The sequence below is a fragment of the Coturnix japonica genome, chromosome 4 (assembly GCF_054131305.1).
Source record: "Coturnix japonica strain WE chromosome 4, WE-NBRP24, whole genome shotgun sequence".
Lineage (NCBI taxonomy): Eukaryota > Metazoa > Chordata > Aves > Galliformes > Phasianidae > Coturnix > Coturnix japonica.
Window position 1 is genome coordinate 81,405,001 of NC_140666.1, and position 24,032 is coordinate 81,429,032.

Consider the following 24,032-nt stretch of genomic DNA (forward strand, 5'->3'; position numbering starts at 1 on the left):
TTCTCCTCATAGGGCATAAAAGCCCTTCATAAGCCTTGCTGCCATTCTTTGGACCTGCTCCAGTGCCTCAATGTGCTTTCTGTACTGAGGTACCCCAAACTGAACACAGTACACAAGATGAGGCCTCACCAATGCTGAGTACAGGGGCAGGGTGATTTCCCTATTCCTGCTCACCACACCATTCCTGATACAAGCCAGCATGCCATTGGCCGTCTTGGTTTCCTGGGCACACTGCTGGCTCATATTCAGCTGACTGTCCATCAGTACACCAAGGTCCCTTTCCATCAGGCAGCTTTCCAGCCACTCCTCCCCAAGCCAGTACAGTTGCCTGGGGTTGTTGTGACCAAAATGCAGGACCTAATGAAACTCATGCCATTAACCTTGGCCCATCAATCCAGTCTATCCAAGTCCCTCTGTAGTGCCCTTCTCCCCTCAGGCAGATCAGCATTCCCTCTCAACTTTGTGTCATCTGCAAACTTACTGAGGGTGCACTCTATACCCTCATTTTGATGGTTAATAAAGATGTTAAATAGAAGCATCCCCGGTACCGAGCCCCAGGGACACCAATCGTGACTGGCCGCCAACTGGATTTAACTCCATTGACCACAATTCATGATCCACTATTGTGAGCTAGGAAAATGTTTTCTAACAGAATTTGGATGTAATCTCCCCAGCTCTATTCTCCTTTGGTTGATATTTTGCTGATTTTACAATTGTTAAAAGTTGGAGGGATAATCTTATGTTCTTCTTAATTGTGTGAATTGTGTCTTGGAAAGATGGCTATATATCTAGTGGTCTTCCATAATAATAGGTGGTCCTACTGGATTATGATGCATATACCATAAACTAAGATCTCTGATATTGATTGAAGCAATTTCAACATGCAGTTGTATGTACTGCCAACTTCCTGACCATGTACTGCACTCACATAAATTGCTGTAAGTAAAGCCCATTCCAGACGTAATTTAGGATCTCAGTGGACTGATCATGTAATAGAGTCCAGTTGTTTGGGGCAATACCATTTCTGTTGTTAATGTATTAAGGCTGTGCTAATCCTGCTTCTCTGGCCAATTCTAATTTTGGGAAGCTACGTTCTCTGTGTAATGTATGATTAGAGACCAATGTGAGGATTCTTACATTAAATGTCATGTTTATTTATAGTCATTCTAATTACCATGTTAGTTTCATCCAGTATACGTGTTCTCTTGCTCTCTGCAGGTTTCCTTTTTATATAAAAATCCATGCTATTCAAGCTCTCAAACTCTCACTTGCTAGTTCTCACACATAATTTGGAATTGTTTGTTTGAAATTGCTGTGTATTTTGAAAGACTGTTGTACACATCTGAGCCTAAAGAGTAACATTATTTGGGTACATTGACGTTTAAATATCTTTCAGAAAATGGAAGCAACTAAAATGTCTCTGACAGAGTACTTACAGCTGCCAAATTACCAGTGGAGTTTTAGCTTCAAGAGTGTCTGAATACTACCTATCTCTGTGTGCCTAGTGCTTCCTATTGACTGCCTATACATGATATGGTCATTTAGAGAGAAGCCCAGCCATCTGAATCAAGACTAAATTTTTGAGTACACATTTGCAGTCTTGTGCCTAGGTTGTGCACACATGAAAAGTGGGTTAAATTGCACTAGAATTTCTGTGCACATCTTTGGTTTTGTGTCCTGAAACAGTATATGTTAACAACCCTGTAATATCCCAGTAGTGAACATGAGAGCTTTTTATAACAGTCCAATTGAATTGAACTTGAAGTATTTTTTCATCTTTCCTGAGTCTGTTTTCCTTCAGTCTCAGTCTTAAGTTAATTGATCACATTTTTATAGTCATATCGTAGATAACTTGCTGTAAATTTATCTAGAAATTGATGAGTTGAGACTTGATACCAGTGTCCAGTCCTGGAGAAAAAAACAGTCTTTATCCTGAGAATTTCAGATTGTGGCTCTGTGATGCAGGTTATGGCATGCAATAAATCTGGTACTTTGATGGTTAGGGTGATCGTTGCATCATGGGTCAACAGAGGAGCTTTCGGAAGAGGAAGATTTCATCATGGTGTATTAAAGGGAAAAGCTTCACTTCAGCTCTAACGTCCAAAGTCTGTGAATGTGCGAACTCTGATTTCTTATGGTGAGTCTGTCTGTGGACCTTCAGATTCATCATTAGTGAAATGCTATTTAGAGTTTGAGGAATGTATTTTCCTCCTTTTGTGCCACTCTGGCATGGTTGTGATAGTTTTGAATAACAGGTAGCTTATGAATTTGTTTTTGTCTAAAGGTGTTGCTGTGTTTTAACAAAATTTGACTTACCTGACTGAAGAAATCTCCATGTTTCTCTCTGTTGATTGAAACTTGAAAAATGACTGTTGAATTGATTTACGGGGCAATGAAACCCATCTTTTTTTTTAAAGAAAAATTAAAAATTAAGAAAAATTGAGAAGAAATGCATTGGTCTGAATGGCAAAGGATATCTTTTAAAAATCTAAGCTGCCAAGAAAGTTAATTTTGCAGAAGTGACAGAGTAATTACAACCATTTTTGCCTGCATGTGTATTCAGCTCCCACTGAAACTACACTCAGAACAGAACTTGCTTCGTCAAGCTGTGTGTTCCGCCTGTAGTAGATACTTTAATTCATCTTCACCTTTAAAGAAATAGTGTCATCTACCCAAAATGGGTTGGTGAATACGGTGGCGATAGTAACACACTTGGTGTTGATGTTTTCCAGTGATTATGGGTTTGAGCGCTCTGCACCTCTGAAGTCACAGTCTAGCAAGTGCTTTGCTGACTTTTGGTTTAACCCAGAAGCGCCTCCTGAAGACTGTGTGCTGGGGCAGGCATACACCAGCAGCAGTGGGTAAGTCAATTTGGGGTTTGACTGGCTTGCACAGGCTTCCGTAGTGGAGGAGAATGTTCTGACCAAGGACTACAAAAGTGCCTTCAAGGAAGTATAAATAGGGAAAACTGTAAAAAAAGCAACCAAAATAGGAAAATGCAAATGGTAACTGTTTCTGGCTCAAACTTATAGATCATGTAGAAGCTTCCTACAGACTAATGTAAGAGCAATGTTACTTTACACATTCACAGGAGTTCAATAAACTAATCGATTTGAGAAGAGGGAGAGCTGTCTTGTTCCCAATTATTTTTTCTAACTGCCAGGACAGCTAATAAGCATTGCTGTGCTTCTCATATGAGTGCCCATTCAAAGCCTTTTTTTTTCACTCCCTGCTTAAATCCGGTTAATTACTCAGAGAAGTAAGCAGTGTCTCACAGAACTTTCCACTGTCTCTCACTTCCATCAGTTTAAGGAGCTCTACAGAGAATGGATTATTCTGCTGGCCATATGGAATAATCAGAATCAAAGTAAAGCTTTAGTAACTGTAAACAATAATGCATAGAATACACACTACAATGTAGTCTGACGTCTGTGCTGAGAATAGCTTGCAGCTGGCATCTATTCTGGCTTATCATAACATCATCTCTGTCGGTTGTGGAGATGCAAACCAAATGATGAAATGTCAAATCTGGCAATAGAGTCGCAATCTTTGTGTATATTTGCCTTACTGAAGAAAATGATGCCTTTTGGGTTGTGGCTGACAGCTGTGATATACAGAGTTTGAAATCACTGAAGTGAAATCTGACTTAAATTTTTAAGGATGTTTAAAAATAGCGTACCTGATTGAAACTGATCTGTAAATAATTGCTGCACTTCCAAGTGTTTCTTTATTAGCTCTTCTTATATTCACTCATAGATTCATCAAATTATTTAGGTTGGAAAAGAGCTCTAAGGTCATCAAGTTCAAGGTTTTATTACTACAATGTGAAATAAATGTTATGTGTTTTAAGAAATGCACAGGTTTGAGAACAGTATATAAGTGATTGGTTCTGGGTTAATGCAGAAGTTACTTGCTTTGATTTATTTCTGATCTTTGGAACTTGAACCAACTACATCTAAAGCACTAATAAAGTGGGATAGGATAGAGGCCTGAGTTTGGCAGTACATGTGAGGGAGCCAAGACCCCCAGAGCACTGAAGGCTATTGAAAGCTACAAGAGGGTGTGGTAGAGAGAACAGCAGATTACCCAGCTCTCAGCAAACTGTTCAGGCATGTTTCTGAATTTTAAAGGGAGACTCTTCCAATGCATGCAAGTGAAATCCTGATTGTGCTCCAATCCCACTTTCTTCAACAGATTTCACTCAGTAGAAGCAATGTCCTTGAGCAAAAACTTTTTGCATTATGAGCTGATTTTGGTCATCTACAGCCTTGTCTGTTTATGAACCTAAGAAATATTCATTAGCTACTGTTGTGCTCACATGTGGTGCCTCTGATAGTGTTCTACTGCATGCCTCCAGCTCATTGTGCTCACTGCTTACTGTTTTTGCAGGTACAGAAAAGTTGTTTCTAATGTGTGTGAAGGTGGTGTAGACCTGCAGCAGAACTTAGCACAGCATTTGTGTCCACTGATTGCTCCCAAGGGACTTCAGATCAGCATCAGAGGAGAAAGCCTGGCTGTTAAGCCTGGGGAGGACATCACCTTCATTGTCAGACAAGAGCAGGTAGAAATTAACACTGGCTTTATGAAACTTTATTTGCTATTTTTAGGGTTCATCTCTCTCCTACCTGCTTTGCTGCTGAATGAGATTAATTTGTGCTTGAGACAAAGATGAATGACTCTAAATACTGAAACTTATGCTTCCAAGAGAATCAGGCAATCCTGTAAACTCAGTGAACCATGAAGTTCTGTCCAGAGAAGGGGACTTGCCTCCTCAACAGCATTTCTGTTATTATTCCTTAAAGGCTTCAGCTAATTGGAAAATCAAAGGGACTAAATTAGCAGACTCTCCTTCAACTGGAAATTTCATGTTGCATCAGAGAAGATCAGAAATGCCGGGAACCCTTGATATTCTGGCTTTTGAGAATCTGCCTTTCAGCCTTCCAGAAAAGAATCAGGCAAAGCGTTACAGAAATCAGCAAATACCGCAGCATAAGAACATTTATAATGTATTAGTTATGATGCCAAAGGATTTTTTTCTTTTCCTTCTCCTTTTTTTCCTGTTTATTGGAAGAGACAATACCCTTAGGCCCTGACCAAAGGCAAGGAGTAACTTACAGATGTGGTATTTGCCCTGGGCATGTTCCTTAATGCTTGCATTTTTAGTATTAGGTTCTAACAGTTGTGCTCCGGTTACAGAAGTATTTCCTGACTAACCCCAACTATTTGCAAAAAAAAATTGAGGAAAGTTGGCAAATCTGTGTGACAGAAGTTGGGCACTTGACATTTATTTCTATGAGGGGATCTAGAGGGTGATGTGCAGAACACAGCTCTGCCTAACCCACCTCAAGTTCTTGTTCCGAGGACTTGCAGAGCACTAATGGTGGTGCAGCAAGTCTTGCTTCTTGCACTTTTCTCTAATTTGATTTGAAATGTTTGCTGTAAGACTAGAGCATTTTATTCTAATTTGGAGTCAACAGTTTTGATTGGCAGTTTCACTTTTTTTCCTTCCTTTTCAAACAAGAAGTTCTGAAGCCTTCAAGAGTCTCTGTTGGCAATGGGGAAAACTCATATAATTATTCAATACTCTTCCAAAGTCAGGAATCCTGAAGGGAATCCCCATTTTTTGGTAAAATCTGCTTGGTGAACAGAACTGTAAAGGAGATTCAGAGGAAATGTAACAGTTTGCTGCCCCCTATGGCTGAGAATAATACTTACACTTGAAAGTCCTGGTCATTAGGATTTAATACATACAATAAAGCCTTCTTAACAATTAGTGAGTTTAAGAAGCATTCCCACTAAGATGAACCAAAAATACTACTTTCTTTCCCTGCTGAACAATATTATGGCTTCTGTGAAAGTGTGCTTCTGAGTGCAGGAAAACCAGACACCAGGGAATAAGGAAAGCAGGTTTGGGGCATATTTGAGCAGTTTGCAAATGATCTTGGAAATAATAAGAAGAAAATTAGTTTCTTTTCAAATTATTTGGTCTGGATTGATGAATAAATAACTGTACAAAGGTCATTTATTTTTTGTGGAAGTAGTTCTTTTAAATTCCGTTTCTCTGTGTGAATCATTTGCTATCTGTCCACCTCTCTGTGTCTTTCCTAATAAGGAAAACAGAAATGCCATCCTTTTTTGGAGACAGTAATCCCACCTTTACATTAGGGGAGGTATTAGAATAAAGAGAAACTTGCACATACTGGCTTCCCACACTGATTTGTGTCTCACCTGGAGAAAATATGCATGTATACTTGTTAGCATAAGAAAGAGCTAACAAGAACTATTTGCAAGCAAATGTCATCGAAAGAGATGCCGCTTACTGGCATGTTGCTGGCAAGCAGACGTCTTTTTAGCTTTAAACTTTAATAATACATTCTCTTCTGCTACCCATCTGTTGTCAAAATAAAGATGTTATTCATAAAAAAATATATATATATTCACAGTGAAGAAGCTTTCAAGGTCCTTTATGTGTGTTGAAATATGATGTTAGGTGTTTGATAACCCTACAGGTTCCTTATTCTAAGAGCTCTCCTACAAGATAAGTAATGCTCTTTCATCTGATAAAACATGGAAGAAAATCAACCGAACTGCAGAATTATAAATGGAGGAAAGGAGTGTATTTTTCTTTCCTTTGTAATGCAAGCATTTGAAAATTCTAGGCTTTGTTACCTCCTTTGATTTTACATTAATGCTGCCTTTTGGAATTGGATTTTGATGCAAAACTATTTCACAGATTGGCTTATGGGAAAGTGAGGTGATTTTTCAGTACTTCAGGGGGTGTGAGTCCTTGTCAGATCTGATTGCCATTCAGCTTATTTGATGAGTGTATACATTCCTTTCCTAGAGGAAAAAAATGATTTTTAAGTGAACACTATCTTTTCAAAATATGAAGGATTTCCAATCAAACTTGGCCCTACAGCCCATTTTAACTTGCATGGCAGTAGTGACAGTGTCTGTGAGATGCAGGCAGGAGCATATTGCTGAAGACAGAGGAAGAAGGGCGAGTCACTAAGGCAGTGCTGCCAAAGGTACTAAGAAAGTGCTGCTGCTCACAGCTAAAATGAATCTTCCTTTCACTCAATCCATATGGCCAGTCCATGTAGCACAGACCTGACTTCTCTCCTGAGCAGACACACCGTGACAACATGAATGATGGGCTTATATTTGTCCTCTGACAACAGTATCAGTCATTGCAGTATTTTAGGCCTGAGTTTAGGAAGACGGTGTTGTTTAAAGGAGCACTTAGCAGAAGTGCAATGAATTGTAAATTATGTGAGATGCTTGATGTGACAGAAGTATTTGGCTGGTCTCTTTACTACACTCAGCTCAATACTCTGCTTTGTTAAGCATGCATATTGTTTTGCAGAGTAGCATGCCAGTTCTAAACATGCTGGCAACTCCGTATATGCAGTACTATTCTGTAAGAGCTACCAGCCTGTATTCTAGGTGTCGTACATTTGACACAAGGAGGGTGTAGTTAGAAGGTTCTATGAAGATGGTCTAAGCCTATTCTGTTTTATAATTGCACAAGCCAGAAGTTCACTGCCAGTCAGTTACCACAGGTCACTGGATAAGCAGTAGTTTGGAATCACCAGATCATAGCTCCAGAACTTGGAGCTGCCCTGCACATTTATATTAATTAATGTCCAGAAGTATTAAGATAAGAGCAATGATATAAGATAAGAGCAATGATATCTATGTCATACATCTTGGCTTAGTGGTCTGGGGTGTTTTGTTTTTGTTTGTTTGTTTTTAAGATTAAGCCTTACTGAAAAAAGTTAGGTTTATCTCTGTGAGTGCATGCAGCATTTGTTACTCTAAAATCTTCTCAGTGAGTTTACTGGTTTTAGTTAAGCTACTGCTGTGGAGTCAGAATATTTGGCTGGTGCTGGAAGCGATGTTGTGATTCAGAGAATGGTTAAAACAACATGTACTGTCTATTTAGGTTCTGACCATTTGAAATGTTGATGCATTCTCCTTTTAGGGTGATATATTGAATACCAAGTACCAGGTGGATCTTGGTGATGGCTTTAAGGCAATATATGTGAATCTTACAATGACTGGGGAACCCATTCGTCACCGTTATGAGAATCCTGGGATTTACCGTGTCTCGGTGAAGGCTGAAAACGTTGCCGGACACGATGAGTCTGTAGTATTTGTCCAAGTCAACTGTAAGTTATCTCTTTGGTTTTCTTATTTTTACTGCTGCATACAAATGTTGTAGTAGCTATGAAGCATTTAAGAATATTACTGGTCACTTTTAGGAAAAATACATTTTTTTTCATGCAATTCTGCTGTGGGCTGCTAGTATAGAAATTTGTAAACCTAATGTAGAAGCTCAGAGTTAGTTTTGTTTAGATTTGGGAGAAAAATGGTATATTCATCTTTTAAATAGTATGCATTCCTCAGTCCAGTTCTCAGATTTTACCGCTCTTCCTGACTCAAGACCTTGTTGGCAGACTTAGCAGCTAAAATGTGGAACTTCAGGCTTTGTCTTTTTATGCTGTAAGAAGCAAGAGAACAGACCTATTGATAAAAGTGTGTGCTCTTGTATGACTTTCAAAAAGCATGAATTGATGAAAGGATCAAAATCTCAGCATTTCTAAAAGTCAGGTTACTTATTAAAGTCCTTAACTCTAGTTTTAGGTAGTTAGTTCTTACAAAGTTTTAAAGTATTACTTGGACTTAACTTTTTATTGACATGCAGTATAATTTGACTTAGGCCTCTCCCTTTCTTCTTAATTAAGATCTAAAAAAATCTCATTGAATAGATTCAAATGAAAAGAATAGTGAGACACAGGGATATCACACAGTAGTGGACTTAATGCGCCTCAACCATCTCTTAATTGAAATAAGGAAGGGAACTCATAACTGAGATAAAATTTTCCTCTTCCTTTGAGAGTCAAGACAGCTATCACTTTGTCTGTTTTCAGATGTGTCAAAAATATTAAACAAGTAACATTCAAGGAAAAGATATACTCATCTAGTATTCTCCGGTTGTCTGTTTTTCCCCTGATGTCAGTGGTGTCTTCCATACTAACAACAGAAAGCACTGGAGCCACATTCAAGTCTGTGCACAAAACCACGTGTTTTATGTCAGCCTGTCTGGTGGCTGCTGCTGTTTCTTCTTTTTGCTCTTCAGAGCCTGAATCCAGAGTTTCTGTTTCTGCTTTGATTAATAGTCAGAGCCCAATCCATTAATGCTAATGGCTAATCTCCTATTAAAATCAAAAGGAAATGATTGAAGTCTAATTTTCCATCTTCATTTCATTACCTATTTATTTATTGTTGGTTTTTTTTTTTTCACATAATTTGACAACTGCAGAGTGCTAAGACTAACTACAATTTTTTTTACCTTTACTTTCTAGTAGCATCTGAGTGCTTAGAAGTAGATTAAGCACAAAAGTTGTTGGTAGATCTCCATAAGCAATGAATGGCAAAAACTCTATAACACCATCTCTCCAGGGAGAAAATCTTCATGTTTTTTAGGAAATGACGAACAGTAACAAATGCTGATCGAAAGCTGAACAACTCCTTTCTCAAGATATGTTCTTGAGAATAAAAAATGTTTTCTGCAGTGGATTTATAACTTTTATTTTACAAAAATACAATGGATGGGTATTTAGAAGGATTTTGGTGCTGAAGTGCAGAATCAACAAAATACTGCATGCAGACTTGGATGATTTCAAAGCTCATCTTGAGCTTCGCTATTAGTGCTGTAAGCGATCTAAAAGACACGTGAACACGTGTTACCCAGCATGCTTGAATAAACACTTCAGATGGGGTTTAAACTGTTTAATTTTTAAAGTAAATTACAGGATTTGAGGAAATTAGCTGGCACTAATTAACTGATATATCTGTCATCTAGAGAAACACTAATAGCTGCTCAGGGGCATTTTTCATTGTGGTGTATCATGCAAACAGAAATGTCCAGTGTCCTGTTTTCACTGTATTTTAATATGATATGTTTCCAGATAAATGTTATAGAGGACAAATAGTAAAGGAAACATTTTTAACTCCTATGAATTTTGGTTGGTAGGGGAAGCCTGTAATGCAGGACAAATATACACATCTCAGCCTATGATCCATGCTTGATGATACAGATCACAAACAACTTTTTTTATAAGCTATAAGAGAAATTAAAGCAAGTCTGATAATATATATGTGAACAGATTACCCAAAATAAAAAGAACTCAGGATTAAGTAGGCGTAAATTTTCTTCTTCATGCCACAAAACCGTAACAACTATAGTGTGTGAATATGATTTTTTTTTTTTTTGACAGAGTGTAGAAATTGATATAGAGAAAGAAGAAGCTTAGAAAACTATACTGAAATTGTAGCCTTGTTAAGTATAAATGAAAGTCAACTTCATTCCTCATTATGTACATTCAAGATGCTTTGAAGGTTATTCAAATATATTATGGAATTATGTGACTGAGAAGAAGAGTAAGACCTGCTGTAATTATTAGCTCTTTACTATACAGAAATGGTAAAATGTTGATTTAAGAGTCAAACAACTTCTCCTATAAACATTTTGAAAAAAGGCAATAGCCTTGCTCAAGAAAAAACCATATCTCAGGATGATCAGTTTCCTATGTGAGAATGGAAATGCATGGCAAAATCAAAACAGTGGTGCAGATTCCTACCAGATGTCTTTATTTTTGCATAATCAGTAAGACAAAATATTTCTAAGAGAAGAATATTTAATGGAATTTATACTATTTCTGAATTTTCCTCAAGATGCCAGCATCAGAAATACCATTTTAATTCAGTTTTGATAAAGAAGCTGTTGAAGAAATCTTTTCTTTATAAAAACAGTGTGTCTTTAGATTCATGTGGGTGGTTATGACTCATCAGCAAAAATGCAGAATGAAAGCAGAGCCTTATGTTTGGCTGAAGAAGCACAAAGTCTGACTGAAGTAAGGTAGGAAAGAAGGGTATGATCAGTTTAGACAATTTGCTCTCAGAGAAGTTTAATCAAAGTGCATTGGAAGTGAATGGAAGTGAAGTCAGTCAATTAAAGAGAATAAGAGAAAGGCCTTGAAATAGTGTTAATTACATTTAAGTCTGAACTGAAATGAAAGACATTTTTATGAATTAAAAGATACATTGAGTAGAGAAAAAATTATGGGTTAGTATTCACTCTGTTTAATTAATGTATGAATCACACTGGTATCTTGAATAGATATTGCAGCTGAAGTTAAGAAGTTGTAGTTATCACATTTATGATATTAAAAAGCTTGTACCTTCAGACATTCTGAAAAAGATACACCTGGAGACCTCCGAGACAAAGATGATTTTCAATTAATGCTGTTGTGCTTTGGAACAAAATATGCCATCAGTATAAAATCAGATGAAATCATTTTAATGACATGTTTCTTTTATGTGTTTTATATATAAATAATAATGTTTACAGCATTTGTAAGGGAAAGTTCAGAAAGAAACAAACATAATCATAAAGCACACTTCCAGGGGCTATCTCTCTTGATTTGCAAATAAGTGCATTTATTTTAAAGCATGCATTAATTAGCTTATGTGAAGTGAGCCTAACAGCTGATATTTTATAATGAAAATGAACACTCAGCAACATTATTATCCATTTTTCTGCTTTTCACTTAGCAGCTTGAGATTTTTTAGATTTCTATTCATTTGATCTTTTTTTTTTTTTTTTTTTTTTTTTTTTTTACCTAAAGCAGATTGCCATTTCCATTTTGTATGTGTAATACTTGCTTATACTCTCTAAAATTTAACATACACAACAAAAATGCACAACATAAAGGTGCATTTTGATGATTTGTTACATTGCTTACCTGTTCTTCTATTTGGGTTTTGTTGTTTATGGATTATTATCATTATTATTTTAATATGTTTATTTTTGGTTTAAATGAAGTCCTTCCAATTATGTCCATAGCTTTCAACAGAGATGTAAAGGCAGGAGAGAAAAAGTAAGTTCAGGACCTTATGTTGTAAAGGTGATAGACTTTTGGAAAAAAAAAAAAAAAAAAAAAAAAAAAAGTTGTATTGATGCATTCAATGATTTAAACAAGGTTTCAGTGATGTTTTGGGAACTTTTTCAGCTCCTCTGCAGGCTTTAAATTTAGAAGTGGTACCAGTCATTGGCAGAAACCAGGAGGTGAATCTGACAGCCATCATACTGCCTAAGAACCCTAACTTGACGGTCTTTTACTGGTGGATAGGAAACAATCTTCAGGTAAATGAATGGTTGCGACTGACATTATTTTTGATCTCTTTCCAATAAAAAAAAACTTCATGGCACCTTTTAATTTATCATAGAATCATAGAATGTCTTGGACTGGGGGGCAAAAATAATCTCATTCCAACCCTCTGCCAAAGGCAAAGGTACCTTTCTTTAGACCACGGTAACCAGAATCCCATCCAAACTGGCCATGAGCCCTTTCAGTGATAGAACATCCATCTTCTCTGGGTAGCCTATGTCAGTGCCTCACCACCTTCACAGTAAAGATTTTTTTTCCTTGTATTTACTCTTTCAGCTTAAACCCCTTGGCCTTACACTATGTGCCTCTGTAAAAAGAGCAGTAAACATCTAAGTATTTCAAGTGGGAATATTTCTTGTCTAACTGGGTTAATTTTTTTTAAAGGCAATTCTTTCAGTATCAGATATGTAAAATATTCCCTTTGTGAGGGAGACAAAGTATGAAACAGGAATGCTTCAGATAAGCACAATGAACTTTCATCTGGTAAATGTGCTATCTACCATAATCTTTGCCCGTGTCTGTTCATTGTTATTGACTTTGCCATTACCAGAACAGGCACTGCAAACTGATGTAATCGTTGTAGGGTGGGGGCAGAGGTTTCTGATACATAAAGATGTGGTCAGGGAGTTGAGTATCTCAACTTCACCTTGAAAGTTATGATAGATTGGTACACTTCCATGGGTCATGACAAGAGTAATCCACCTGACCTTGACGATGCCCCACATTTCTCAAGGCAGATGACTTGATCATTATGATCCTGTAAATTTCATAGTATCACAGAATATCCTGAGTTGGAAAGGACTGACGAGGATCAAGTCCAACTCCCAGCTCCACACAACACCACTTGAAAATCAGACCTTCTTTCTGACAGCAGTGTCCAAATGCTCCTTGATCTCTGGCAGCTCAGGGCTCTGCCCGCTGCCTGGGCAGCCCATTCCATGCCCACTGCCCTCTGGTGCAGACCCTTCCCCTGACCCCCACTCATCCCTCCCCTGGCACAGCTCCATGCCGTTCTCTATGGCCCTGTTGCTGTCACACAGAGCAGAGCTCAGTGCTGCCCCTTCACTCCCTGTGAGCAGCTCCAGCCGCTATGAGGCCACCCCTCAGCTCTTCTGCTTTGGGCTGAGCAAATGGAGGAACCTCAGCCACTCAGATTTGTGAGCTTGATTCCAAATTCCTTTATTTCAGTGGGATCTGAATATAAGCAGTTCTGTTTATAAAGAGTCCATCTGGTTAAAAAAATATAGTCTCTAATGTAAATTATAATTGAGCAATTTGGTAAAATGTTGATCAGCATTCTAAAAATATAATTGATGTGCACCTTTTGTGCTGATATCTTTAGTGACGGTCTCCTCAGATAGCTGTTCTCACGGTTGTTGTTGAAATTCTATTTTCTGCTTTTCTTTGCTTGTAAAGCCACTTCTTACATTGGACAGTTTTCTGGTGACGAGGTTCACTGTGACAGGTGATGTCAGAGTGACAGTGCAAGCTTCCTGTGGGAACTCCATGCTGCAGGATTCCAAAGTTGTCCATGTTTTTGGTGAGACATTGCTTGTTTAATTTTTAATAGTTGTTTCATGCGTACTTGTGTATGTCTTAAACCAGCATAGGCAGAACTGAACCTCTTGTAAGTTTACGTCCAATGCCATGTTTAATTTCTAAAGTTAGAGGGATGAACTTTACATAACGTTGAGCAATGTGGTCATATGGGATGGTTTTACTTGAAACCTTTTGTTTCCTTTGCTTATTCTAAATGTTACCGTGTTTCCCAAATGTTTTATGTAGCTGTAATGTTGAAATAGCATTTTTTTCTTGTAACTGCATAGTTTGTTTCCATTTCAAAATACAGAAGTTTAAATACTTCGGGAAAGAAATAAAAAGAAAAATTAGTTGTCTACATACTCTCAGCATTAAAACAGTGTGAAATATTTTCCTTCTGCCACCATACACAACCATTCCTTCAGCGTTTGTCCAAGAGTTTGTAAATATTGAGCTCTTCAATAGAAGAAGCTGAACTTCTACTGTTGATTCACATTATGCCTCAATGTGCTTTGCAGTGTCCAATAATGTAGTGTCGAGGCATAATATATAATGCAAAATGTAGTGCTGGCAAGTTAATGATATTTGCATTTGTGCTGTCACATGTGGGAATTGAGATATGTAAAAAAGTTTCATTATAATGCAGAGCTAAAAATTCATGACATACACAAATGAAACTTATCTGTGACTTGAACAATGAAAGAGGATTCTGGTACTTCTGCTTTCAGCATTCTTACTAATGCAAAATATTGGTAAAAAACACACTCATATTAAACAGAGTTTTTACAAGCCTTCTTATTTAGTAAGATAAATGGATTTAACATTTATGCAATCACTTACAAGTGCACCCACTTTCCCAGTTGGGAAATCCTGATCTGAAGATCAAGAAAGTACCGTTCATGAGGGATGTTTAACCCTTGGAATAGAAAGCCACACTGAAAAACAATTATGTCCTAACAGTTAAGGAGGGCATGTTTGAGTCACTTTTGTGTTCCAGTGAATCGCTTTCCCTCCTTTGTATAAACTTCCCAAGGTGATCTTCTAAGGAGCCGGTAAAGAAAATATGATGGCCTTTAGAGACTGCTGAGGTATAGCCAATTCCTAGTATTTCAGATATTTGGGGCTTTATCCAGAGAAATGTTTGAGTATATATATATACATACATTCATGCATGCATACATATATATAAAAATATTTTTATTTTATTTTATTTTATTTTTATTTTATTTTATTTTATTTATTCATTTATTAAGAGGGCAGTAGTTCTGGTTTTTGTAGCTGGTCTATGAAATAAGTAAGGAATACATTTTGCATGTAGAACAGGAACACAGAACATGTAAAAAATACGTTTATGATTCAGTGAGAATGTAATCCATTGGCACATTCCCATTAAAAATAAAAGAATCCAATCATATTTATGTGGTGTATTGTCTTAAAGAAAAATTGCTGAGAAGGTTATGACCTCAGAACATGAATGTAAATCTATTCAGTTTATTCTTTTTTCCCCTACTGCATTTTAATCTCCTGGCACAAATTTGATGATATTGATGAAAATACAGAAAGAAATTGAGTGTCTGACGGGAATGTACTTTTGCTTCATATTATACTGTAGGCTCATGGGGAAAAGATTTGTTTTTTTTCCTTTCCTCTTTGAACAGTGTATTATATATATATCTATATGCAAATATATATACACACATGCATCTACACATACATGTATGTATAAATGTAGGAAAATATGTAAGTAGATAAATATATATGAAAATATATACAAAACTGTTTTTGCAGTCAGATGGTCGGTGATTCAGAAGTGTTTCTTTTTCTCTTTCTAGATCATTTTCACATTCTTCCTCTGAAGTTTACCAAGCACCTGGACATGTACAACCCTGACATACCAGAGTGGAGGGAAGACATAGGGCGCGTAGTAACACGACTTCTTGCAAAGGTGCTCTTCCAGATTGCTTGTAAAATGTTCCTTTTCCTGTTGTAAAACTTGAAAGTTAAGTTAATGCCTTATTGGAAAGAAAAAAAGAGTCAGAGCAAAATAATAAAATGAACCTCATGAGCCACATTTCAAATAAGTTTGAGTCCAGTGTCACTTCTGTGGGCTGGCTGTCGATAATGATGTCATAACTTGGAAAAGTTCAGTTCTAACGCAGCCTAATTGGCAGTTAATGCTAAATGTTGCTCACTGGGATTAGCAATAGACAAACTCACCAATATTGCTTACTCCAAAGCAAGAAGAGTCAGTTAAATGTGATGTATGTAGGGTAATGCAAAGGATACTGCATAATATAAAGACATAGTCTTTGTGAAGAAACATAGCAGAGAAAAGAATGTCAGTTGTAGAACTTCTAAAATTATATATAACACATGGGCAGAGAGTTTGTACAGCTTTTTGGTATTTTTTGGATGAAGTTTGTAAAAGAAATGTGGACTGGGAGCAGTTGAATCATGTAGATGAAATCAAGTTCAAAGCCACAGAACAGTTCTGTGAGATAACTGAAGAGCACTTCATAAAAATTGTGAGGTCTGAAGCCATGCTGTCAGATATGCACACTGTCCACAGAAGAGTGTGTGTGTACAGACTGTCTGTGAGGACGGTACCATTGTGTTGCAGATAGATTGATGATGTCTTTAGAATGATTATGTTTGAATTCAGTGGACTTCTTCTGGATTTACAATAGTGCAAATCAAATTTTGCTCACGTTTTAGCTTCCGGTGGAATCTACTCTATTAGAGATCTGACTACTAAAGAATAAAAGACTCACAAAATATTACTCATCTATTTTATATGAAATACAAAGAACACTGTCCTATAATTTGCCATGTATCTTTATCTTCACAGGAAACCAATATACCTGAAGAAACGCTTATGACAGTTGTGAAACCTGGTCTGCCCACAACTGCTGACTTGCACGTGCTGCTATCAGTAAATCAACCAAAAAGGAAGAGAAGTGTAACTAGTGATAAGGTACAGAACAGTGTATGTCTGGTTAGAGCAGTCTTCATCCCATTTTGAAATCAGTGGCCGTACTCCTTTTTTATGTGGGGTTAAAAGGTATAACTTGACTGTGTATGTGTAAGATCTCTCTTCTGTCTGACAAAAGATGTGTAAAAGCTGACAAGTATGGCTGCTGTGTATGTCACTGTTTATCCTACCTTTTATAGTAAAGAATAAATCCTACCAGAAGAGATGTAGAAGAAGATACAATTGTTATTCTACTAAATGACAGCCTGCAGTAAGCCTTGATCCTTCTTGACACTTAAAGAACAACAACAACAACAAAACAACAATAAAAGAGAAACATTAGTGATGATTTATCAGTCTGTGAAGACTGATAGAGAAAAAGGGAGCATTTCTAAAAAGAGACAAAACATTTCTTCCCTTCTTCAAAGGCAAATCATGTCCAACAGGAACAGAACCTTAACAGTTGACCTGTAATAGCTGACCCAAAGAACATGAAGCAGGTACTTTCCGTCTTTATCAGCTAATGTCATTTTCAATTGCCAAGAAGCAAATACAGTGAACAAGGCAATGAAAATATGATATTAACTACTCTGTTCCTCTTTCCAAACCATATACTTTCCATAATAAAAGACTTATACATGGAGAAAATCTGAATATTGTTTGGTCCTAGCTTGTTAATTTACAATTACTGATATTTGTCGTTTTGCTGTTACAGAGAAGGAACAAATCCCAACTCTTTTCTGAATATTGCAATTCAAGACCTACCTGTTAGAAAGAGTCACAGTGCAAGATATTTTGAACTTGGAAGGGCATTTTACCACTCTATTAGGCAAGATCACAATAGTCAGAATGTCTGGAGAAACAGAGAAGACAAAACTCTCATAATAACACAGTATTATTAGATTGTTTATAGTGTTGCTGTGGTACAGTTGTGAAGGTCCAGATGAGTATATATTGATGTTGTCCAAGTGCTTGAACAGGTTTCTTACAGAAGCGGTGGTGTGAAGTAGATGGAGAACTGTCTGAATGCACAGAATATATCTCAAATCTTAGTTACTGCTCTCCCTCTGTAATCAAAATGGGAATCCCTAGGAGTCTGAAATACTGATTGTACTGAAGGAAACAGTCAATTTTAATAGGTTGTTTCTATTCTAGTGAGCTATTTCTGATCTCTGGCTATTGTCGAGGGTGAGTATTAGCACTTCAAAATTACTTGCATCTTTCTACTTCTTTAAGAGGCGAGTTGCAGCTACCAAAGGAAATTATTTCTCTTTATTCCAAGCATATATGGAATGGATATCTTTAAGAATTTAAATTAATTGATGGTGGTGGATTCTTGGGTTTGCATACATTTCTGTGCAAAATGTTAGGCATATGAATTTCCTTTACATCTCAGCTGTTATGTTAGTGTTGTGCTTCAATGTATTTTGAAGAATATAATCAATTATAGTCAATGCTGTCTCCATTTTTTCATCGTTACTGTATGAAATACCCCATGAGTTACTCCGTAGCATAAGGAAGAACAATCATGTATTGCAAATTATTTGGGAAAACCTGTGCTTATGTGGGCTATTCACATAGGGTTCAAACTTGTGGAAAACCAGGAGTAAGGTGAGAAATAATGAACAATAACAGAACATTTTTGCTTGAGCAAAAGTCAATGCATATGTTGAGTGTTGAATACCTGCCATGAAATTATGATGTTTTCAAAGTTAAGCTACAAGAGTCAGTAACTAAGTTTACTGGTAGAAAGTTGGATTAGGCTAATGCAGTGCTCCCTCTTGCCTTTTATTCCATGAATGTGTCAGTGAGTCTTGACCAAGACTAAGTAACTCTATTTCAGTGGTGCCATCACTTTGAAGGCTCCTAATCAATATTATTCTCATACTCATTCTCTTTTCAGACACTAGGCAAAAAAGATAAATACTTAGGAGCTATGTGGAATAATTTTCTTGTAAAATAACTGGAGCCATGTTCACATCACCATTAGACTGAGCCATTCCTCTGCAAAATATCTGATATAGTCAGTGGAATGGCTTCAGAAGTTAAATGTTCCTCAGTATGAGTGTGGATATGTGAATCTAAACCTTTGTGAAGTCTCTCCACAGCGGGAAAGAGACGGCAGGGATTTCTATCTGTTACACTGCAAGGGCTTCTCAAAGATGAGCACCATAATTGGTAAAATGATAAAAAGCATTTCTTGTGAAGGTTTCATAGATATAAAGCATATTTCTAATTCGTCATACTGTGGGAAATTGTATCTTAAATTATAAGGCATAGAGTATAAAACTAGCTTTGATCTTTTAGAAAATTACCCATGTTGAAGACACAAGGAAGTAAAATGGCAAATTCAGCCAATTTGTCATCTGGAGTTAGAATACAATGGTATATTTAATGGTTCTGCTCCATAAAAATCTGAGCAACCATATTTTAGTATGCTCTGCCTATTGGAGAAAAATAGAAGAAATCGTGATTTTTTTCCACATGAATGGATGTATATATTTCTGCAGAGTATTGTTAAAAATTAGACATAAATGGAATCCATCCCATTAGAGCAAAAGAGATGACTTGAATTACGACATGCAGTTCATTATAAAATAGCAGTTGCTTTTCATTGCAAGAAATCTAAAGTGACATTGCTGGTTGTCTTTTGATAGGGTTGGAAAAATTGATAGAGTTTTTAATATGGATTATGCATTGTTTGAGTTATGACTGAGGTAAACCCAACAGTGTGTGCAAATATAACACAGTGTCTGTCACTTACTGCATAAACTTAAAGGGTTTGGTAAGCAGAAAGAAAGACTGGGTTATTAAATATTTGACATTTGCAGCATTTGCAGCTTGTGGAGTTTTGCAGGTTTTTTTAATATGGAATTTCTTCAAGATTTCAACTCTTCAGTGACAAGCGCTTTCTAACTTTCTCTCCATACAATAAACCAGGGGGTTTCCTTTTCAGAGCATTGAGTCTCTCAAAGTAGAACTGAGTGCAAGAAGAGTGAGACATTCTCTCTTTTGTGTTTTCAGAGAATAGCGGCTATAAAGCAGGCCTTGAATGCACACAACATCAGTTTCTTTCTACGGGCTGGATACTGGGTCTTAGTGACATTAGCAGACTCCGATTCAGGTAAATATATAAGTAAAATTCTGGGAGCTTGTTAGATGGCTAAGGAGGTTTTCTCCATATCAGCATATGTATATGTACATATATACAAATGCATGCATTTACTTGGGACTTATTACATACAAAAAGACACATGTACATATATGTATATATGCTATATAATATATACATACTACATATACATACTATATAATAGTGTGTGTGTGTATAATGTATATAATATATACGTACTATATAATATATAACATATAATGTTTCTGTGTGTATTCTTAGTTGATGTTTTTTATAGGTTGACACCATATAAATGTTTCTTCTTTAATTCCATTTTGTCATATACCATTATTTATATCACGAACTTCTTGTTGTTTTCTGTATGGCCAGGGAAGTGCTAGCTAAGCTTCCAAAATAACCATCCAGTAACCATCTGTGCTAGCTTCCAAGAAAGTAAAGCTTCTTAAGTCCTTAACTCTGATAATGTAACTCCACACATCTGTGACATAGCATGGTATCAAAGCATTGTGCTAAACTGTGTCACACCAGTTTCAGATCCATGATTCTGAATCTTGCTGTAGGGTCCCCGTAAAGCATTGAACTGCTCTGCTAATGCTGTATTGAAAGATCTACCTTTTCTCTGTTTGAAACAAATGAAACAGGTTTTCTGACTCTGGATTTACTCTGTAAGTCAAAGCTGGTTGAAAAGTGTGTGAATTTTGAATAGAGTTATGTTAAAAGGATTTTTTAACTACAAAATAGCCACCTATTAAAATGTCACATAGTCTTTGTGTACAATTTCCAGTAATATATTCTTGTCTTTTATTTGAATGTTGCGGGAGAAAAGCTTAACTGACCACAACCATTTTATGCTAATACTGATGTGATATGTTATCTACCAGCTCTCAGCAGAAGATTAAAGTTTTGTTGTTGTTGTTTTTTTAATCTAGTCTCTTTAATGCAGAATCGTGTTACAGTTTCACTGCAGTACCTTGTCCGGTCAATACTGGAAACTACATACTTAAAGGACTAATATCCATTTGCCAGCTAAAAAAGGTGGAACTGGAAGAACCCCATGTTTATTCTAGCCTTTACTAGTGTATGATCTTGATGAGCTCAGTTGCTATTCCTAGCCCTAGTTTCTCCATTTGAAATTTTAATGAAGTCCCACTTTTGCGTTGTATTTACGTAGGATATACAATCATTTCCTTTGATATCTTTAGAATCCCCAAAACTATAGATAGTATAAAAGAGGACATGCTAAGCAATTCTTCCATGTTTTATTTCAGACTCTCAAAGAATTGGAGGAGGCAGTGGCTACTGGGCTATTGTGGTTCTCTTTGTTATCTGTTTAGTCGCAGTTGGAGCTTTCATCCTCTACAAGTTCAAAAGGCAAGTAAACCTTGATCAGTGACATTCATATTTTGAGATCCAGGCTTAGACAAAGATCACTAAAGAGAGTGTGCTGTTTGGAAGGGAGGTTGAAGTCCACTTCTTTGAAAATCACATTTTTTTCTGAACCTAGAAATGAAGATGCTGCACTGCTGTTTGGTTTTGCTTGCCATGTTCCAAGATAAATAGCAGCAATATAGGAACTATGGAGAGTTTGTTCAGCTTGTTTAAATAGTATTGTCAAAAAAAGATGATGCTGTTCCTGACTAATTTCTACTTCATTACTCTTAGTGGTTACAAAGAAACGAAAGTTATCGGGACAGTCAGTACATCTGCAGTGCAGTTTTGTCAAAAGGTACAACCCTGAGGAGTTTCTCTTTGCACGAGTTACATTTTAGATGTTGGGACAATGCCACACAGTTTAAGTGATGGAAGTAGATTAGCATTAATTTGGCACTGTGGTGTGCTGAGGGTAGAAATAATTTTTAAAGTTGCCTTTATGTAAGACATTTCTTCAAAAGTGACAACAGTTACCTTGCCTGCCTTTGACAGTCTGGTAGACCTTTAGTCCTATATTGGTTTTAATAATAGCTACTTGGATGATGTGCAATATCAAAGATTTAGTTCTTTTTTTCATGAATTTGTGTTATCGTTGGCTATCTTAGCCATTTTATATCTTTGGGGCATCAAGTAGCTATTGGATTTGATAATACTGGAAGCAAGCCTCCATTATCATCAAATCTTTACTTGGTAAGGCCTTCTATTGATTTGTTGTATTGTTTCAAGATGCATTTTTATTTCTAATAAACGTAAGTTTATAGAAGTGGATGTGGCACTGAGTTTGCGATAAAAATAAGAGTAAATAGCATCCAAGAGTCTGTATAGGTGGGAGTTTTTAAATGAACAGAGAAAAGCCTTTGCCAAGCATCTCTTCATTTTCTTACTGCAGAATCCAAGTTGCTTAGAGCCCATGCTGACAGATTGCTCTGAAGGACAAAGCACATAATGCAGTATCAGATTGTTTGTAACTAAATAAAAATCCATTTCCCTACTTTACGTGCCTGCAGGAAGAAAAAGCATAAAAATGGTTGATGCGATGTAATTATATTATTTCAGTAGCAATACATGGAGGATTTGTTGCTTGTACTATGGGATCATAAAACTTGCTTGTGATGTGTTTTGAAAGCAGTGTGACTTATATCTTTTATTAGCTCTTAAATGAGAACAATTAAATAACAGGCGCAATTACTGCATGGCAAAGAAGTATAAAATATGCGAGAAAGGAAGAAAAAAGAAGTATTTTCCCAGAGTCCTTTCTAAAATGCCCAGTGAGCCATTTCTTTATAAACAGAGCTTTTATTAAGAAGGAAACTACAGTACCATTTGCAGATTCTGAGCCTTGATGTCTCACACACTTCCATATATAATCTGTGAAAATCATTTGCATTTAAACTTTGTGGGGGTGGAATTTGAGGGGAAATAGGATATGTGTTCAAATGTTTCTCTGTAGCTTGAAAGTAGCTCCTGCCATTGATGAGTGACTGTGCAGTAATATTTGGTTTTGGTCTGTATCATATCTCTTTCTGAGATATTTGGCAGAAGTATTTTTAATTATTCCTCCTAAGCTTTTTCAAGATGAATTTTGGTTTTTTTCCAGTTGCGTCTTTTTTTATATACAACTTGGTTTTCAAACAATACTGACAGTCTAATTGGTGTTCAATTGGAAAAGTCTTTTTTTCCCCCATGTATTCCCCGTGATCTCCTCTCCCACAAATGTCTAATCCCTTAAAAAAATATCTCCTGTGTTTATAAAGACTTAAATTAAACTGCTGGATCCCCATGGAGTATTTACTTACGAGTGCAATCCCTTTAATGTTGGAACAGAATGTGCAGGTTTACAAACTGGCCCATGGGATTGAGGTTATGAAACTGAAATATCTTTTATTAGTTATAAGCCAACCTGCAATGAAGGCTTGTCAATGCTATATGCCTATATATTAAGAATTAATTTGCTGAAAGAACGCTATATTTAACAAAAATCATTCAAGTTTATGAGATAATTTCAGTGGAATAAAACTTTCTGGGCCCTCAGACAACACATGAAAATATAAATATGAATTATTTCCACATAGGAATTGCAAAAATATATAATGTGTCAAAGTGTTAATACTGTCCATAATTTTTATGTATGATTCACAAATTTGAGGCAGAGATATAACAGGTTTGGTGGCCTTTTCCTTTCAGTTACATAACTGATAGTCTGATGCTCCTTTCAGAAAAGTGCTAAAATTCCTTTTCTTCCCCTGTGTCATGGTTTTGGAATAAGAAAAATGTTTATGAATCTTAATTTTTCATTACACTGTTCGGGTCTGCAGATATTGCAGTTTACCTTGGGGCACAGGAAAAGTAGGTTGTCTAGGAAAGACTGCACAAACATGATTTGGATTACTGTCTCTCTTTGCCAGCCCGAAGGACATTTCTTTACTCTGTGTTAAATTGGGTATCTGAAAAGATTTGCTCAGTACACAACAAATAAATATTAAATTTTAAATGTTGATATTCTCTAAAAACTAATTTTAGGAGGGGGACTGGATGATCCTTATGGGTCCCTTCCCACTTGGGGTAGTCTATGATTCCAGTCTGATTCTGCTAGTGAGCAAAGTTTGTTTCAGATGTTCTGGGAATTTTCAGTATGGCAGAAAGATGCTCAAACTTGCTGTGGCTGTGACACAAGGCAGCAAACATGAATATTGAATAAGTCAATAATAATTTTTCTTTGCTT

General features: G+C 36.5%; 1 protein-coding gene across 10 annotated transcripts in view; it reads left to right on the forward strand.

Moving 5' to 3' along the window:
* SORCS2 (sortilin related VPS10 domain containing receptor 2) overlaps positions 1-24,032 on the forward strand; it is a 513,640-nt gene that overhangs the window by 478,107 nt on the left and 11,501 nt on the right. For all 10 annotated transcript variants that reach the window (XM_085547385.1, XM_085547393.1, XM_085547391.1 and 7 more), the window contains exons 16-25: positions 2,004-2,137; positions 2,733-2,861; positions 4,390-4,561; positions 7,985-8,171; positions 12,078-12,211; positions 13,653-13,776; positions 15,608-15,720; positions 16,624-16,749; positions 19,771-19,870; positions 21,148-21,250. In XM_085547385.1, the coding sequence (XP_085403511.1) occupies positions 2,004-2,137; positions 2,733-2,861; positions 4,390-4,561; positions 7,985-8,171; positions 12,078-12,211; positions 13,653-13,776; positions 15,608-15,720; positions 16,624-16,749; positions 19,771-19,870; positions 21,148-21,250 (1,322 nt within the window). The remainder of the gene's footprint in view (positions 1-2,003; positions 2,138-2,732; positions 2,862-4,389; positions 4,562-7,984; positions 8,172-12,077; positions 12,212-13,652; positions 13,777-15,607; positions 15,721-16,623; positions 16,750-19,770; positions 19,871-21,147; positions 21,251-24,032) is intronic.